Raw genomic sequence first — 16,819 nt, forward strand, 5'->3', positions numbered from 1 at the left:
AGGATGTGTTAATAAAATTCCTAAATTCTCTAATACCAGTGCAGTGGTTTGAATGGGTATATCCCCATAGACTCATGTGTTTGAATGCTTGGCTCATGGGAAATGGCACTATTAGGAGGTGTGGCCTTGTTGGAGAAGTGTGTCACTTTGGAGGCAGGCTTTGATGTTTCCTATGCTCAAGCCCCACAATTGTGAATCTCAGGCTCTTCCTTGCTGTCTATGGATGAAGATGTAGAACTCTCAGCTCCTTCTCCAGCACCATGTCTGCCGGCACACTGCCATGCTTCCTGCCATGATGATAATGGACTAGAACTGGTGTCTCTTCACAGCAATAAAATGGTAAGATAACCAGTTAATACTAGTTTAGTGTTTCTGCCATTCATATCATCCATTAATTTGTAAAAGATTTAAGATATTGAAATCTGTGGTCAGTGGGTAAGTGAGGGAAAGGGTAGGAAATAAGAAAGCCTCTCTCTTCCTTCCTTTCTTTCTTTCTTTCTTTCTTTCTTTCTTTCTTTCTTGTTTTGCATTTCTTTTTTTTAAAGATTACTTAAATAATACCCATTTATTCCATATTGTCCACCATTCTTTTTTTTTAAGATTTATTTATTTATTTATTTATTTATTATATGTAAGTACACTGTAGCTGTCTTCAGACACTCCAGAAGAGGGCATCAGATCTCATTACGGGTAGTTGTGAGCCACCATGTGGTTGCTGGGATTTGAACTCTGGAACTTCGGAAGAGCAGTCGGGTGCTCTTACCCACTGAGCCATCTCACCAGCCCTTGTTTTGCATTTCTTGATGATTAATGATGGTAGACACCTTTTTGTCATGTGTTGGCTTTTGATATAAGGTGAAATACACTTATTAACTTGTTACATCAAAGCACCAACATTGTATACACAACTTTTATTTTACCAATTATACCAAAATGAAGCCAGAAAGAAGGAATGAACGCAATGCAAAGAGCCACTGCTGCAGCTGCACAGACCAGAATGCTAGGTGACCCTGGGAGAATAATACGCTGAAACTTAAAGGATGAACATCAGCCAGGGGAAGAAGAGCAGTATAGATTCAGAGCAATGACAGTCCTCTCAAAAGCTTCTAGGCCTGTTCAGCTGCATTCCGATCTTAGATCAGCAGGCAGCCACATTCATTAAAGTCTCTGTTCAGGGGATATTTTTCCTGAAAAATCAATTAAGGAAAAAAGCAAGGAAGCAAACATACAAACTGCTTGATATCCCTGACTCTATACATACTATACGGTAACAAGGTCTGGAAACTCCTCAAACCACAAGTGAAGATCGCCAGTGGGTACCACACTTCCTTTCCTGAGCATCAGTCACCCACCCAGGAAAGCACTCAGTTCCTATAGCCAGCCTTCCAAAAGCACACTGACAGCTCTTAGGAAAGTTCCAGAAGGCAGACTGATGTGATAGCTCAGTGGTTTAGAAGTTTAGAGCACTTGTTGCTTTTGCAGACGACCTGGGTTTGATTCTCAGCTCCCACACGTGAGCTCACAACTATTCCTAACCCCAGTTCCAGAGGCTATGACACCCTCTTCTGACATCCTCAGGCACCAGGCACACACGTGATATGGCATACATACATGCAGACAAAATACTCATACATGCAAAATAAAATAAATCTGAAAAAAACTTAAAAGACAGACTGTAGGAACCAAGCCAATGTGAAAATACCTGGAATAGTCTCCAATGGATGATGTCTGAGACAAGACAGCCTTTTAAAAAGTGAATTTGATACAAGAGATTTCATTATTGCTTATGGTATTGGTTTAATTCTAAAGGGAGAAGAACTAAGGGTTGCTAAGATGTGTTTCATCCTAAGAGAACCAGTAGAGGACAGCAGGGAATAAGTGTTAAGCTTATAGCAACAGAGATTACATCTTCTCCATGCTCAGGCAAGGAAGGAGACCAGGTCACTGCAAACACCTTGATTTAACAAGAGCTGGCATACATTTGCCCAACCACCTCATTTCCTAGAAGAGAGATTATGATCACCTTACTTTCTCCTAGAATATTAAAAGTGTCCTTCAATGTTTTTTTTTTTTTTTAATTTAATGAAAGGAGCCTTTCCAGATTATAAAAGGACTTAAATGGAGGTCATAAAAATCTTACTAAAGCATGGCGGCAAAGCTGCAGAGGGTGACTTGTGACATAAATTAAGGACTCAGCCCTCCTCCGAAGAACTCCACAATTCATACCTCCAACTGGCTGGGCTGGAACTCCAACTGGCATCAAACCTGGGTGACCACACTAGTACATCCTACTCCTGAAGCCTGCCTCCCCAGTGCTGGGATTACAGCCTTCAGAGGCATGAACTACCATGCCTGACTAAACAACGAAATACTTACAGTAATAACCATTCAATTCTCTGATTAAACAAAGGCACTATTAAGCTCTAAAACTGCTCCATAAATGACATCATAGAACAGGAAGTAATAAAATTATGTTTCTAGATAACAGTTTCTAATGAAAAGCAAACCAAAATTCACAACCTTAAGAGAGAAAAAGGTGTTAATTGTATCTGCAGAGTAGTCCATGTCAAGACTATGTGAATACTCACACTGAACCTGTCAACTAAGTGAGAAAATGGGTCATTGGGGAATAAACTCATCTAAAATTCTATTTTCTTGGATTAGTCTTAAGCAGTGGCTAGGAGGAGGTTCCTGAGCTGGTCCAGAAACCTGCCTGCTGACCAATTCCATTACCAAACATTCAAGATAACACCCTGCCTAATGAGGGAGCTGTAAGTAGCTCAGGGCAATAAAGCACTTAGGAATAAACCAGAACAGAGCTCACCTGGAGGAAGAACACCATGAGTTTCAAGAGCCTGAAATCTTTTATGATACATTTGACCTTAAGTCTGCTTGAAACTGAGAGTCAAAGACTAGAAGAGAAGCCAGCTGAAAATTACATATGATGTGTTTACTGATGAAAACCCACAAATTTATCTCAGGGACAATGTTCCTGGAACTAAACATAAACAGTTTATCTGAAAGGTACCTGCCATTTTCAACCATGGCCTGCTAAAGACACAGTTCACATGGATGCACAGTGACCTGGCTGCCTGTAGATGCTGGTCTGACCTCACACAGTACCTAAAGGAACCCAAATGTGCCCAAGTCATGGCTCTCTGCCTGGCCCCCTCACCACAACTTTCTTTGTATCCCAGCCCATTCCTGTTCACAGAACACTGGTCTTGCTCTAAAATTGCAAAGAAGAAACTATCTGGCTACCTGCTGCAACAAGGGTTGGGGGGAGGGCATCAGAAAAAAAAAAAACTTATTAACAATGCTATCTATTCTAAGAGGCAATCCAACAAACAAAAATGGGGCTCCTTGGAGAAATGGGAACCCTGGATCCTAGGACCAATCTGAAAATACACAAGATCAGGTATCTTGTAGTGCCAGAAAGTGAGGAAGCCCTCAAAAGCAAGCAAACCCCCAGGATGGGAGTTTGTGAAAGGAAAGTGCTCTGCACAGTACAGCTGAAAACAACTTGGTCACCAAGACCAAGTATTAATGGACTGTAATCTCAAGTACACAGTAGCTATGACTCTGTACAGGCACTGCATGATCAAACAAGTAACTGAGGGAGAAGAGACAAATCTCTTTCAGACGACTAATACCACACCCTAGGAAGTGAATCTAACTCACCACTCCTTGTGTGTGGGCTGGCTGCACTAAATGACTTCATCCCAAAGAGCACTGTGTGAAAAGAAGCGCTTCACTGGAGAAGCCTGACAAACACCAATTCAGACAGATGATCTGCGACAAGTCACGTTGATATGTAGTAAGAATGACATTTGACCTCTGCAGTCTCCAACCCCATACACACAAACCTAGTTTTATCATGAGAAAACCATCAGAGACCCACTAAGAGCCAGCCTGGAGAACCAGGCTGGCTCAGCACTTAGAAGCACTGACTGCTTTTCCAGAGGACCAGCGTTTGGTTCTCAGTGCCCACACAGTGGCTAACAACACCTCTAACTCCAGTTTTAGGGATCCAACACTCTCTTCTGGTCTCTGTGGACAACAGATTCATACATGGTGCACAGACATACAAGCAACACTTATACACATAAAATCATCTTTAAAATCGCTTAAAATAAATTTCGTATTAGTGTAAAGATGCAATTCCCTTCAAGCTGGCTCCTACCTACAGTCTTATCTTCTTCAGTCATGGTCAGCCATGATATAGTACTGTGTAAGATTTTAAGGAGAAACACAAGGTTCAAATAAAGTTGATGTGCCTAGAAGCTCTAGTACAGAATAAAAATATTCTCAACAACAACATCAACTTTTTTTTTTTTTTTTTTGGGAGACAATACAAGATGTTAGTTAAGATGAACGCTTCTGCGCTGGGGAGATGGCTCAGCAGTTAAGAGCGCTTGCTGCTTACGCAGAGCACCCCAGTTCAATTCCTAGACCCACATGATAGTTCACAATCATTCCTGATTGCAGTCTCAGGGGATCCAAGGTCTTGTGGCCTCTCTAGGGACCAGACATGTAGGTAGCACAAAGATATATATGCAAGCCAGTCAGTGGTGGCACACGACTTTACTCCCGGTGTTCAATAGGCAGAGGCAGGTGAATCTTCAATGCCAGCCTGGTCTACAGAGTGAGGTCCAGGACAGTCAGGCTACATACACAGAGAAATCCTGTCTTGGAAAATCCAAAAAACAAAACTGGATATACATATAATCAAAACACCCAAACATGTAAAATAAAATGTATTTTTCTTTAAAAGATGAGAGATTCTAAGATGGGCATGATAGCTCATGCCAGCCATCTCAGCACTTGGGAAAACACCAAAGGATCAGAAAGGTGTTCAAAGCCATCCTAAGCTACACAGAGTTCAAGCTCAGCCAGGTTAGGTTAGACTTGTTAGTCTCTGAAAAAACAAGAACAAAATAACAAAGAGAAGAAAATTGACGGAAGGTTCTAGAGAGCAACTCTGGTCTATGTTCAAATCACAGTCACATCATTTTCTGGTTGTAAAGTCTTAGACATGTTCCTTAACCTCTGTGCTTTATTCACAGAGTAAGGGCATAGCTCTGTATACTTCATCAGATCCCTGAGGAGGGTCAAGGCCTGGAACAGTGCCTGCCACACTAGCACTCCATGAAATGCTACTGTCGGGACTAGCGGACTATCACAACTGTCTGTGGGTCCTAACTCAGACCTAACTAACCCATCGGCTATCCTCACACTTCCCACTGAGCCGTATTAGGAGATGTATTAGGAGTGTGCTGCCGGGCGTGGTGGCGCACGCCTTTAATCCCCGCACTTGGGAGGCAGAGGCAGGCAGATTTCTGAGTTCAGCCTGGTCTACAAAGGGAGTTCCAGGACAGCCAGGGCTACACAGAGAAACCCTGCTTCGAAAAAAAAAAACAAAAAAAAGAAAAAAAAGAAGTGTGCTATGTTATCCAAACCAAAGGACAATTGGGGCACAAAGTGGAATACCATTTCCAGTGCCCTGCGTGGTCACTGCATGGGATTTTAGATGACAGAAAGGGAGAGTACATGCCAGAACTAGAGTCTTAAAGAGGGAAGGAAACTCAATTGAGAAATGCCTCCAATAGATTAGCCTGTGCATAAGCTTGGAGGGCATTTTCTTGATTAACGACTGAAGAGAGTGGGTCCAACTTGATGGGGACAGGTGGGCCTGGATAATATAAGAAAACAAACTGAGCAGGCCATGAGGAGCAAGCCAGTGAGCCCATTCCACCATGAGCTGTTTCAGTTCCTGCCTCCACATCCCTGCCTGACTTCCTGGACCACATGTAAGACCACGGTGCTTCTGGTCATGTGTTTTACCACAGTAGAAACCCTTACCCACACAGGGAGGAATCCAAGCTGAACTCTAGCATTTCTGGAATGTGGGTTTTAATCTGATAAGGAATAAATTACAAGAATTATCCAACAGGAAGCTATATCTACTGGCTCATGCCTGTAATTCTAGCACTTGTGAGGCAGATGATCGATTCTGAGACCAGCTTCAGAGTACAGTGAGTACCAAGGTGCGTGCACACGTGCGCGCGCACACACAAACACACACACACACGCACGCACGCACGCACACACACACACAATAATCTATAATCTATTATTAATTAATTATTAATTATAATCTAATATTAATTAATTATTATTATTAATCTAGTAATCTATACCCACAATTCTAACATTTGGGAAACAGAGAGGAAGAACAGAAGAGTTACCTCCAGCTACATAGCAATTCTGAGCCTAGCTTAGGCTATCATCTTAAGTTGGGAGTGGTGGTGGGGGTGCAGTTAGGTAGAGTATTCTAGACCATCTAGTTCAACTTCCTACACAAAGAAACATATAAACCACAAGTTGCCACTGTATCTAACGGAGAACACTAACAGAATTTATTGATCTTTCTTTCCTTTCTTTCTGTCTGTCTGTTGTTTTTTGTTTTGTTTTGTTTTTTAGAGACAGGATTTCTCTGTATAGCCCTGGCTGTCCTGGAACTCACTCTGTAGACCAGCCTGGCCTCGAACTCAGAAATCTGCCTGCCTCTGCCTCCTGAGTGCTGGGACTAAAGGGGTGCACCACCACTGCCCGGCTGATCTTTCTTTTCTTTTGTAAAATTTATTTTTATTTTTAATTATGTATGTCTGTGTAGAGGTGCAGGTGTCTCCAGAACTACAGTTACAGGAGGTTGTAAACCACACAGTAGGGTGCTAGGAAACAAACTCAAGTTCTTTGAAAGTAGTGCATGCTGATTCATACATATCCACTTAGCCATCTCTCTAGCCTCTACCTGAGTTTTCAGTCAAGAGCAAATACAAAGTCGATCAACTGCATTTCTTAAGTCAGAAGATCATATAGATTATACTGAGAATAAAGCCAAACTTACACAGCAAGCAGCATTCAACACTAAATTCTTTCAAATTTCCCACCCAACTCAGCGATGGCACAGTACAATATGCCCATACTGCTTAAGCTAATATGATCAAGGACAGGGTTTTTGTACATCTTTTGAGATGCAGAAATGGAAACTTCCAAGCACTGTGGGATAGCAGGCAGATGCTCTCTTCCTCCTCCTATCAGCATCTGCTGCATTAACTTATCACAGGCAATAGTCAGGTTTGACTGGAAAACAGGGAAGAAGGGAGGGAGGAATGAGAGTGAAGGACCAGTCGCTGCCCCAACAAAACTTCTGTGGGGGTGAAGCCAGATCAAATGTTTTTTTTCATACTGTTCCAGAGTTATTTACGGTAAAAACCTCCAGCATGGCCCTTTTAGGCACAAACAAAGCCTTGTTCTCTTTCAACAACTAGTCCCTTGACTTCCCACACATTATGTTGAACAATGAAGTTGGGGCGCAGGATAAAGCAGATGACATCAACCTCCCTCAAGTCTGAGGCTTGTTTGGGAGCCCAAATTCTGGTCTGTGTCCAGCTGGATGACTTCACAGAGGGCCCTACTGTCCAGGCTGCAGGCTGTGCATAAATCTGGGGGCTGTGGCTTAGCATCACCCACCAGTCAGCAACTGACAGAGTCACTGCACCCCTTCCGGTCACTTTTATAATTTGCTCTACTTCCTAAAAGCTGGACTCTGTCCTCAGAAGTTATCACTGATTTCAAAATCTAAGCAGTCCCCTTTGCTAGATGAGTTAGGAGATGCGAAGCTACAGACAACCGGCCACTGTGTAAGAGTTCAATGGAGAAACACTAACCTTTAACTCTCATGACGGAAGAAACACGAGGTCAGGCCTTAATAAAAGCTAGAAGATTTGTATGTAATACAAAAAGAAACTAGACTGTAATGTGATCCTATGCTAATGTACAGTTGGTCTTCTGTAGTAAACCACCTCATTACTGGTCTGGTTTTAATCTTAATCCACTGATAACAGTAACATTATAAATATCAATTTAAAAGGGCCATATTTTCACTAAAAGAAAAAGGTGAGCCCAAGTAAGAATTCCGTGGAAGTGACTAATAAAAGAGCGGTTTTTCTGAGAAATAAGCAACAAGTATTCTATTATTTTCCCTCTAGTGCACAGAAATGTTCTCAATATAGACACCAGGAGTATAATCATTTCCTAAGAACCTGGAAACTGTATTACATGTATCTCTTCACATTGTCCAGCATGGGTGTTCTGCAGTCCCTACACTTAGGCCCATCAGTTCCTATGACAGTTCTTATTAGGACCTAAAGCAGCAGGGTGACATGGCTATTTCTATGAATGGGGACACTTCCAGCCTCAAATGTGGGTAGCAAAGCCTTCACAACCTATTACTAGGGATGGGTCAGCACAACTCATGCTGTGCAGTGAATGGGGAGGAGTGGAGAGGTGCAGCTGGACACCTCCAACACAGAGTGTGTCTGAAAGACGAGCCTTTGCGTGAGAAGCCCACGCGCACCCTGGCTAGCTATCCAGGTGACTTCCTGACCACTTAAATATCCTTCATCCCTCCAGTCACTTCCTCCTTACTTTTCACTACGGAGAACCACTTTTTTTCACTTTATGTTTTATCTTTGTTATTTCCACTACAACTCATAAACCAGGTAGGGCAATTACTAAATAGTAAAAAAAATTTTTGTTGTTGTTGTTGTTTTGTTTTGTTTTGTTTTTTTTTTTTTGGCTTTTCGAGACAGGGTTTCTCTGTGTAGTCCTGGCTGTCCTGGAACTCACTCTGTAGACCAGGCTGGCCTCGAACTCAGAAATCCGCCTGCCTCTGCCTCCCGAGTGCTGGGATCAAAAGCGTGCGCCACCACGCCCGGCATAAAGAAATATTTTTAAACAAGTAGAAGAATCACAAACAGAATACTCAGAACCCCTTTCATTAAAACATTCCATATCACTGGGCAGTGGTGGCCCTCGCCTTTAATCCCAGCACTCAAGAGGCAGAGGCAGAGGAAGATGGATCTCTATGAGTCTGAGGCCAGCCTGGTCTACAGAGTGAGTTCCAGGACAGCCAGGGCTACATAGTGAGACCCTGTCTCAAAAACAAAAAACAAAAAAACACAAACAAACAAACAACAAAAAACAAAAACCAACCAAACAAAAAACCCAAAGCAACAGATATAGAGAGATGGATGAATGGAAACAAACAAACAAACAACTTGGCAGTGGTGGCATAGGCCTTTAATCCCTGGGAGGCAGAGGCAGGTGAATATGAGTTTGGGCCAGCCTGGTCTAGCAAGTGAGTTCCAGGATGGCCAGGGCTATACTGAGAAACCCTGTCTCAAGAAACCAAAAAAGCCTCGTTGGACATCTGGTCACTTCACTCTCACATGAGGCCAGAGAACAACTCAGTGGAACAAAGCACAGCTGGGTCCCTGAATACAGGCTCATTCATCTCAGCTGCTTTAACTCCGTGAGCTCCACCAGCACTCCACCTATGGAAGGGCCTGGATGGATGGACTAAGTAACTGGGACCACACACTCTATACTTAATGCAGTCACTAGCAATTTAGTCCAAATGCACGAGTAGAGAGCCAAACTTTCCTCATCCACTCTCCTACAGGGATGGTGGTTCCCCTGTAATCTCGCACTTGGGAGGCAGAGGCAGGAGGATCAGAAGTTCAAGGTCATCCTCTACTATCCTTTGCTACACAAACACTCCTCAAGCCCTTCCCCCAACCCTGGAAAAGAAAACTAAGAGAGCTAAGCATTGTGGTAAGTGACTATAATCCCAACAGGCAAGGGGGACTGCAGCAAATTCAAGGTCAGCATGAGCTATGCAGTCCGTTTTCAAACAAACAAGCAAAAAATATAGGGGCTGGGGCAGCTGGCTCAGACAACAGTAAAATGAGCACCTGACCTGAGTTTGGATCCTCAGCACCCACTTAAAAAGTCAAGTGCAGCACGGAGTGCATGCCTACAACCCCAGCTCTGGGGAGGCCGGGTCAGGAGAAGCCCTAGCTCGTGTTGGCTAGCCAGCCCTGGGGGGAATCCAGATTCAGGAAAGGATTGTTTAAACAAAGAAACAAACACTACCAACTGATTGATACAGATAATAGATAAATATATAGACAGATGACAAACATAGATATATAGATAGAGAAAACTACCTATTTAAGACATTATGGAAATCAAAAAGAAAGTACCACACTACATCAAGAAGGCTGCCCCGTCAAGCGGTACATAACAAGAGCACATAGGAGGTGCCCCACATAGGAGGCGTCCCAAAGCCAAGAATGGGCTAACTTAGTAAGCCACAGGCTGACCACAACCCTGTACTGCCTGACATGTAAGCAGGAGTTATGTGCTTGGGAGGTCAGTCAACTTCTGAAGCTGAAGGATACCGTAGGAGCCCTTGAGGCAGAATCTAAGGCAGAAAGTAGGACCGAGTTAACTGGTACTACAGCTGCACAGCTGCTAAGGGGCAATATGAAATACATACATTACATAGAAATAAATGTTAAAATCCACTGGGTAGTCATGGCACATGCTTTAAATCTTAGCACTCAGGCAACAGAAACAGACAGATCTCTGAGTTCAAGGCTAGCCTGGTTTACAGAGTGAGTTCCAAGACAGCCAAAGCTACACAGAGAAACCCTGTCTTAAAAAAAAAATGCTTACTCTGAGACCTATTCGTTAAAAAGTTATCAAGTGGGAGCTGGAGAGATGGCTCATCGGTTAAGAGCACTGGCTGCTCTTCCTGAGTCCTTCCAAGTACCCACAGGACAGCTCACATTTGTCTGTAATTTCAGATCCAGGGGATCTGACACCCTCATACCAATGCATATAAAATATAAAATAAAGTTAAATAAAATTTAAAAGTATAAACTCTGCATTTGTCCTGCTTATGTGAATTATAACTTTAGGGTAATCAAATGGTCTTTTTTAAAATCACAGAAAAACAGCAACATCTTGTCATACAGATAAAATACAAACGACTGTATTGATAGTCATAGTACAATAAAAATACTTTCTCGCTGGGCGTGGTGGCCACACCTTTAATCCCAGCACTCGGGAGGCAGAGGCAGGCGGATTTCTGAGTTCGAGGCCAGCCTGGTCTACAGAGTGAGTTCCAGGACAGCCAGGGCTATACAGAGAGACCTTGTCTCAAAAAACAAAACAACAACAACAAAAAAATCTCTCCATTTCAAAATAAATGCTCCACCGATCAGCAGGCAGTGTCTGTGCAGACAACGGTGCTGCACACCTTACAGCCACAGCACGTGAGCGGCTGAGGGCAGCTTGTTCTACAAAGGCTGGTTTTTGTTTTGTTTTTTGTTTTTTTTTTTTAATTAACCCCAGCAGTCAGGAGACAGAAGCAAACAGATCTTTGAGTGTGAGGCCAGCCTGGTCTACACATTGAGTTCCAGGACAGCCAGGGCTACAGAATGAAACCCTGCCTTAAAATTAGTAATAGTAATAATAATAAATATCTCAGCTTCTCAGTGGTAGCACACTTTAATGCCAGCAATCATTAGTGATTGCAATCTCAGGGGATCCAAGGTCTTCTGGCCTCTGTGGGGACCAGACATGAATGTGGCACAAAGATATATTTGCCAGGGCTGGTGAGATGGCTTGGCGGTTAAGAGCACCAACTGCTCTTCTGGAGGTCATAAATTTAAATCCCAGCAACCACATGGTGGCTCACAACCATCCGTAATAAGAAACAAAGAACCTATGGGCCAGGGCAAGTGGGACCTGGAGCGAGCGGGAAAAATCAAAAACCAAATAAATAAATAAATAAATAAATTTCTCTTCTTTTGGCTTGAAAAATCCCCTGCCTGCCTTCATCTTCTCTAATTCCACTCTACATAGTAATCCACTGACTATTAAATTTGGTGCCATCTTTCTAGCCTTTCAATTTATGGTAACGTGCTGACCCTAAAATACATTGAACTTATGAATCTATAGCAGATCAGAGGGCCATGGAAAACACCCTCATGTTCCTTGATCCCACATGAAGTGCAGAGCGCTATCCCTGAGGTAAGCATTCTTCTCTCAGCACTCGGGTCAAACCCAGTGTCTGGAACAGGAGGGAAGCGCTCTCTCTACCAACAAGCTACAGCCCAGGTCCTGCACAGCACCAGCTATCTGTCAAGTATTCAGAGCAGAAAGATAAAACTGAGTCTGGTTACATAGTTATGCCGTACTCCTCTTACAGGAACCACGGGGAGAGCGACGCAGGTGATGGGAACCTGAAGTCGCAGGTGATGGGAACCTGAAGTCGCAGGTGATGGGAACCTGAAGTCGCAGGTGATGGGAACCTGAAGTCCTCCGCTAGAGCAGGACCTGTTCTAATGCTAAGCAGCCTCTCTGGCCCCAACACACTAATTTTAAATAAGTCTTTTTCAAACAAGTGGGGAATTTAAAATTTTCTTGTTATAATTTATTGTGTGTGCACGTTATACACATGTGTACATGTGAAAGTTTACAAGATAACGTCTGAGAGTTGATTCTCTCTACCCACCATGTGGGTCCCAGGAGTTGTGAACTAAGGCTTAAAGACTAGAGTCTTTACCTGAAGCATCCCACCAGTCCATGAGTGGTGATATCCTAATATGTTCTGGGTATCACATGACCTTAGGGAATCATTACAGGATTTCATGTGTTTTGTTTTGAGAGAAGGGTCTGAACATGTTAAACCAGATGGCTCTCACCCTCTCGGCTTCAATGATCTCACCTCACCTGGTTTTCACTATGTTGCTCAGCCTGGACTCAGCTAAGCCTCCTATCTCAGTCACCTCAGGATTACAGACACACACAACTGCACCGAGCTCACTGCTATTTCTGAAAGGGTGTTGTTACATGGCCATAAAACACAGTAACATGTTCCTATTTTTTAAGAGATCCAAGCTGCTGTCAGCTGGACTGAAATCCTAATACTGGGGATTTCCTGGGATTGAGATAGTTTAACAGAAAATAATCCAGGGAAAGGGGTGAAGATTAAACAAGTGTGGATCCTGAATAGTTGCAAAATCTGGGTAACACATGCAAGTAGATAGATATATTCTGCATAACAATGAAAATAAAACACTGCCCAAAGCAACTTGGGTTGGTGATAAAACTCAGGACTTTGACATCACAATCTGTGCTTTTTATTTCACTTGAAAAACCAGATGAAACAAAAGGGCCCATGTGTTTTCACGGCGAGTTTCATCAAGAGCGAGTATACTGGCACACAGCTACAATCCCTGCACTTGCAGGGCTGAGGTAGGAGGACGGGGTTCCAGTGAGGCCTAAACCCACAGAGGGGAGGGTGCTGCTCACTCGAGCTCACAATCTCCACCATGCCAGTTACACCACACTAACCACAGCTGCTTCCCAGTTGTCTTTTTTTTTTTTTTTTTTAGTGCCCAGCTCAATTCATTCCTAGATATTATCTACTTGGCATTTGGATTTAAGATTCCAGTAGTCCAATTGAGCTGGTGAGGCATAGCAGAGAAAGGAGGGTAACTGAGTGTTGGTGAAATACTAGTGAGTTGAGCACAACTTCCTTCCTGCTGGCGCCATCCCTTTAGCAGCCTGTGAGCATCCCAGCGTTCACTAGCGTAAGGTTGGACCATGTTCCTGTTTTCACTGAATGCTTACCAGAAGCAAGGCATTATCCTTAACATTCTAGAAAATATGAACAGGAAAACAACCCCTACCCTTAGGAAACTACTAAGAGCTAAGAAGGGAGACAAAGGATAAGCAGGCGAGCTACAGCGAGCGCTGTTCAGGGAGGCCCTATTTAGAACACAAATTAGAAACTAGCAACATATGAAGCTTCAAGACATCCCATGAGGAGTTCTACAGCACATGTGGGCAAAGGCAGATGGTCAGACAGGCAACAGTGGACCCTGGAAGGGTTTCAAACACAGACTCAGGAGAGACCGCAACACTGAAGAGCAAGGTCTCTTTGGCTGCTCAGATTCTTTGATTCTAGGCACGACTTCTACTCTGGAGCCAGCATTAACAAAGCCCAACCAAGCCGGGCGTGGTTTAAATCCTGGGCAGAGGCAGGTGGATTTCTGAGTTCGAGGCCAGCGTGGTCTACAAAGTGAGTTCTAGGACATCCAGGACTATACAGACAAACCCTGTCTTGAACCCCCCCACCCCCCAAAAAAAGCCCAACCATTGTATCTGTATCTTTAAAATGTACTACCAACACTTTCTTGGCTGACAATTCAATATTTAAAGGGATAATAAAAAGATGGCACACAAAACAATAACCCTGAAAATAGTTTTTCTCTCCCAAATAAAGTCTGTTACATTATCACTACTGTGGCCCAATACTTTAAATATAAACAATATAGCTGAAGCTTGTTAAGATGCTCAGGGGGTTAGATCACTTGTTCCACTTTCAAAAGACCCAAGCTGGGGTCCCAGCACCCATATGGTGGCTCATAACCATCTTGAACGTCCAATCTAGAAAACTTGATGCCCTCTTCTGGCCTCCATGGGCTCTAGGCACCCACCAGGTATACATACATACATGCAGCCAAAATTAAAAAAAAAAAAAAAAAAAAACTTAAATAAACTGTTTCTATTTGGCTTAAGAATGTGACGTTTTCCTTCTGTTAAAAAGAAACAACAACAAAATAACTAGTGCTTATTGTGAATGAACACAACTATTCAGAACACAACCAACTCCACTATTAACAACTCAAAAATCTAGTCAAGCAAAACTCCACTGAAAACTGGGACCAAATGGCATTAAGTAAAGTAGCTGTCAGCATACAGGGATCTAGGTGACCCTGGTGTAACTAAAAGAAGGGACTAGAGACTATGACCATCTTGTGATCAATAATAAATCCCAGGAATCACAAATAAGCAAAAGGAAGGTTTTAGCACTTTTCCATCAATACACTTAGCTGGTCAAATCCATCTCCAACGATTGTTCACCCTACTTGAGCCTCAGTTTCTGAGTCTATATAACGAGGCCCATGGTTCCATAGGGTAGTGTTTGAACTAAACGCACAACTTTAAGTGGCACAGGAAGTGACGCTTCAGGTGCCTAATGAACAACACATTTTATCAGTCACAGCCAACGTTATTGTCTGCTTTATTCGGTAGGTGTTGAGGTATCTTATGATGCCAACCCCCCATTGATCCTCGAAACATTGCTCAGGAAAATCACGTTAATTCCTCGATTCCTGAGACTTCACAAGACACAGAACCCCGATGACAGCCCGAAGTGGAAACAGCCCTAGGTCTCCGGACTCTAGGTCCGCCAAGGCAGAACTCTGCCCTTCCAAGGGCCCCGACTTTGGCGCGCGGCCCCGCCCCGCGAACCCCAACGCGCGGGGTGAAGGGGCGGTCCCCACCGCGCAGACTTAGCGTTCAGGGATGAGGTTGGGGGGAGGCCAGGCCATGCCCCAGCCTCCGCCCGCTCGCCGGCCCGCCGGCCTCCCCCTACCTCGGCCTTCCCCGGACTACGCCTGCCTTCCTGCCGCCCACCGCCGCGCCCCGCCGCCGCACCTTGAGGTGGGTGCGCAGGCCGCCAGCGCCCCCAGACTGGTCGGTGATCTCGTAGGCGCCCGTCACCAGCAGGTCCTTGTGGATCTCCTCTCGGAGACACTTGCGAGAGTTCACGGGCAGATGGAAGGAGATGCCGAGGACCGAGCTGGGGCCGAGCAGCAACAGAAAGAGCCAGGCGGACGGGAGAGGGCCAGGCCGGGAGAGTGGGCCAAACAAACCAGACATGGTGCCGGAGCCTCGTTCACCACCCGGGGCCTCTAGCGCGCCGGAACCGGGAGCACCCACGTGACGCGCCTCTGCCCTGGCGAGGCCGTCCGCGCCATTTTGGAGATTGGCTAAACAGAAAAGGAATGTAAAGCAAATAACTTCTAAGAGGAAGCAAAGATTTGGTAGTATGTCATAACTACGAGTTTAAGGGTCTATAGAGAAGTCCCCAGGAGTTTTTCGTACACGTTTTATTTTTTAATGGTGGTGAAATACTTCCGAGTGAGCCATAGTAAGTATGGGCAGCCTCGGAAGTAATTGTTTTAAGCCCCCGGAAGCGGTTCATGCGAGTTTTTAAAATCGACGACACCATAGCAACCAGCCCCCAATAAGAAACAGCCACAAGGCCTTCTCTGAGCCCGCCCACCAGCTGCGTAGACTCGGGGCTAAGGCACCAGAGGAATTTCGGTGTCCTAACGCTTACTCCAAAGGGTGTTGGGACAGTGGAGCACTGAAGAGGGAAAACATAAGAGAAAATTTTAATTTGGCTTTTAGTGAGTGTGGGTTGCTAACTCAGAGGAGAGTGCGTAGAGGTCAGCGGGTGAATGTGGATTGGCAGGTATCCAGTTAATGCAAGTTGGGTGTTCCCAACGCACTTATTTATTTAAGACACATCAATAGTCTTCTGCGATAAACTGCACTCAAACCAACATTTAAATTTTTGTTTTGGTCCAGTCAGTGATGAGCATAAAATATTATTTTACCAGATGAGTGTTGTCAAGGGGAAGAAACGGCGTGTTTCGAAAGCATGTTCTGTACCTCCGATAGGTCTTTTTGGTTTTGTTGTTGGTTTGGTTTGTTTCTTTGGATTTTTTTTGTTTGTTTGTTTGTTTCTTTTCTTTCTTTCTTTTGTGTGTGTTTTGTTTTATTTGTTTCTGTTTTTCGAGATAGGGTTTCTCTGTATAGCCCTGGCTGCCCTGGAGCTCACTCTGTAGACGAGGCTGGCCTTAAACTCAGAAATCCACCTGCCTCTGCCTCTCAAGTATTGGGGTTAAAGGCGTGTGCCACCACTGCCCCGGTGGTTTGGTTTTTTGAGACAGGGTTCTTTGTGTAGCCCTGGCTCTCCTAGAACTCTAGAGACCAAGCTGGCCTCGAACACACAGAGATTCACCTGCCTCTGCCTTCTGAG

At 44.2% G+C, this 16,819-nt stretch overlaps 1 protein-coding gene across 1 annotated transcript in view; it reads right to left on the reverse strand.

The window, feature by feature from the left end:
- Tmed10 (transmembrane p24 trafficking protein 10) overlaps positions 1 to 15,703 on the reverse strand; it is a 34,104-nt gene extending 18,401 nt beyond the window's left edge. The window contains exon 1 of the mRNA NM_026775.4: positions 15,427 to 15,703. Coding sequence (NP_081051.1) covers positions 15,427 to 15,651 — 225 coding nt within the window. The 5' untranslated portion in view covers positions 15,652 to 15,703. The remainder of the gene's footprint in view (positions 1 to 15,426) is intronic.
- Positions 15,704 to 16,819: the final 1,116 nt, after the last annotated feature.

Source organism: Mus musculus, chromosome 12 (assembly GCF_000001635.26).
Source record: "Mus musculus strain C57BL/6J chromosome 12, GRCm38.p6 C57BL/6J".
Classification (NCBI taxonomy): domain Eukaryota; kingdom Metazoa; phylum Chordata; class Mammalia; order Rodentia; family Muridae; genus Mus; species Mus musculus.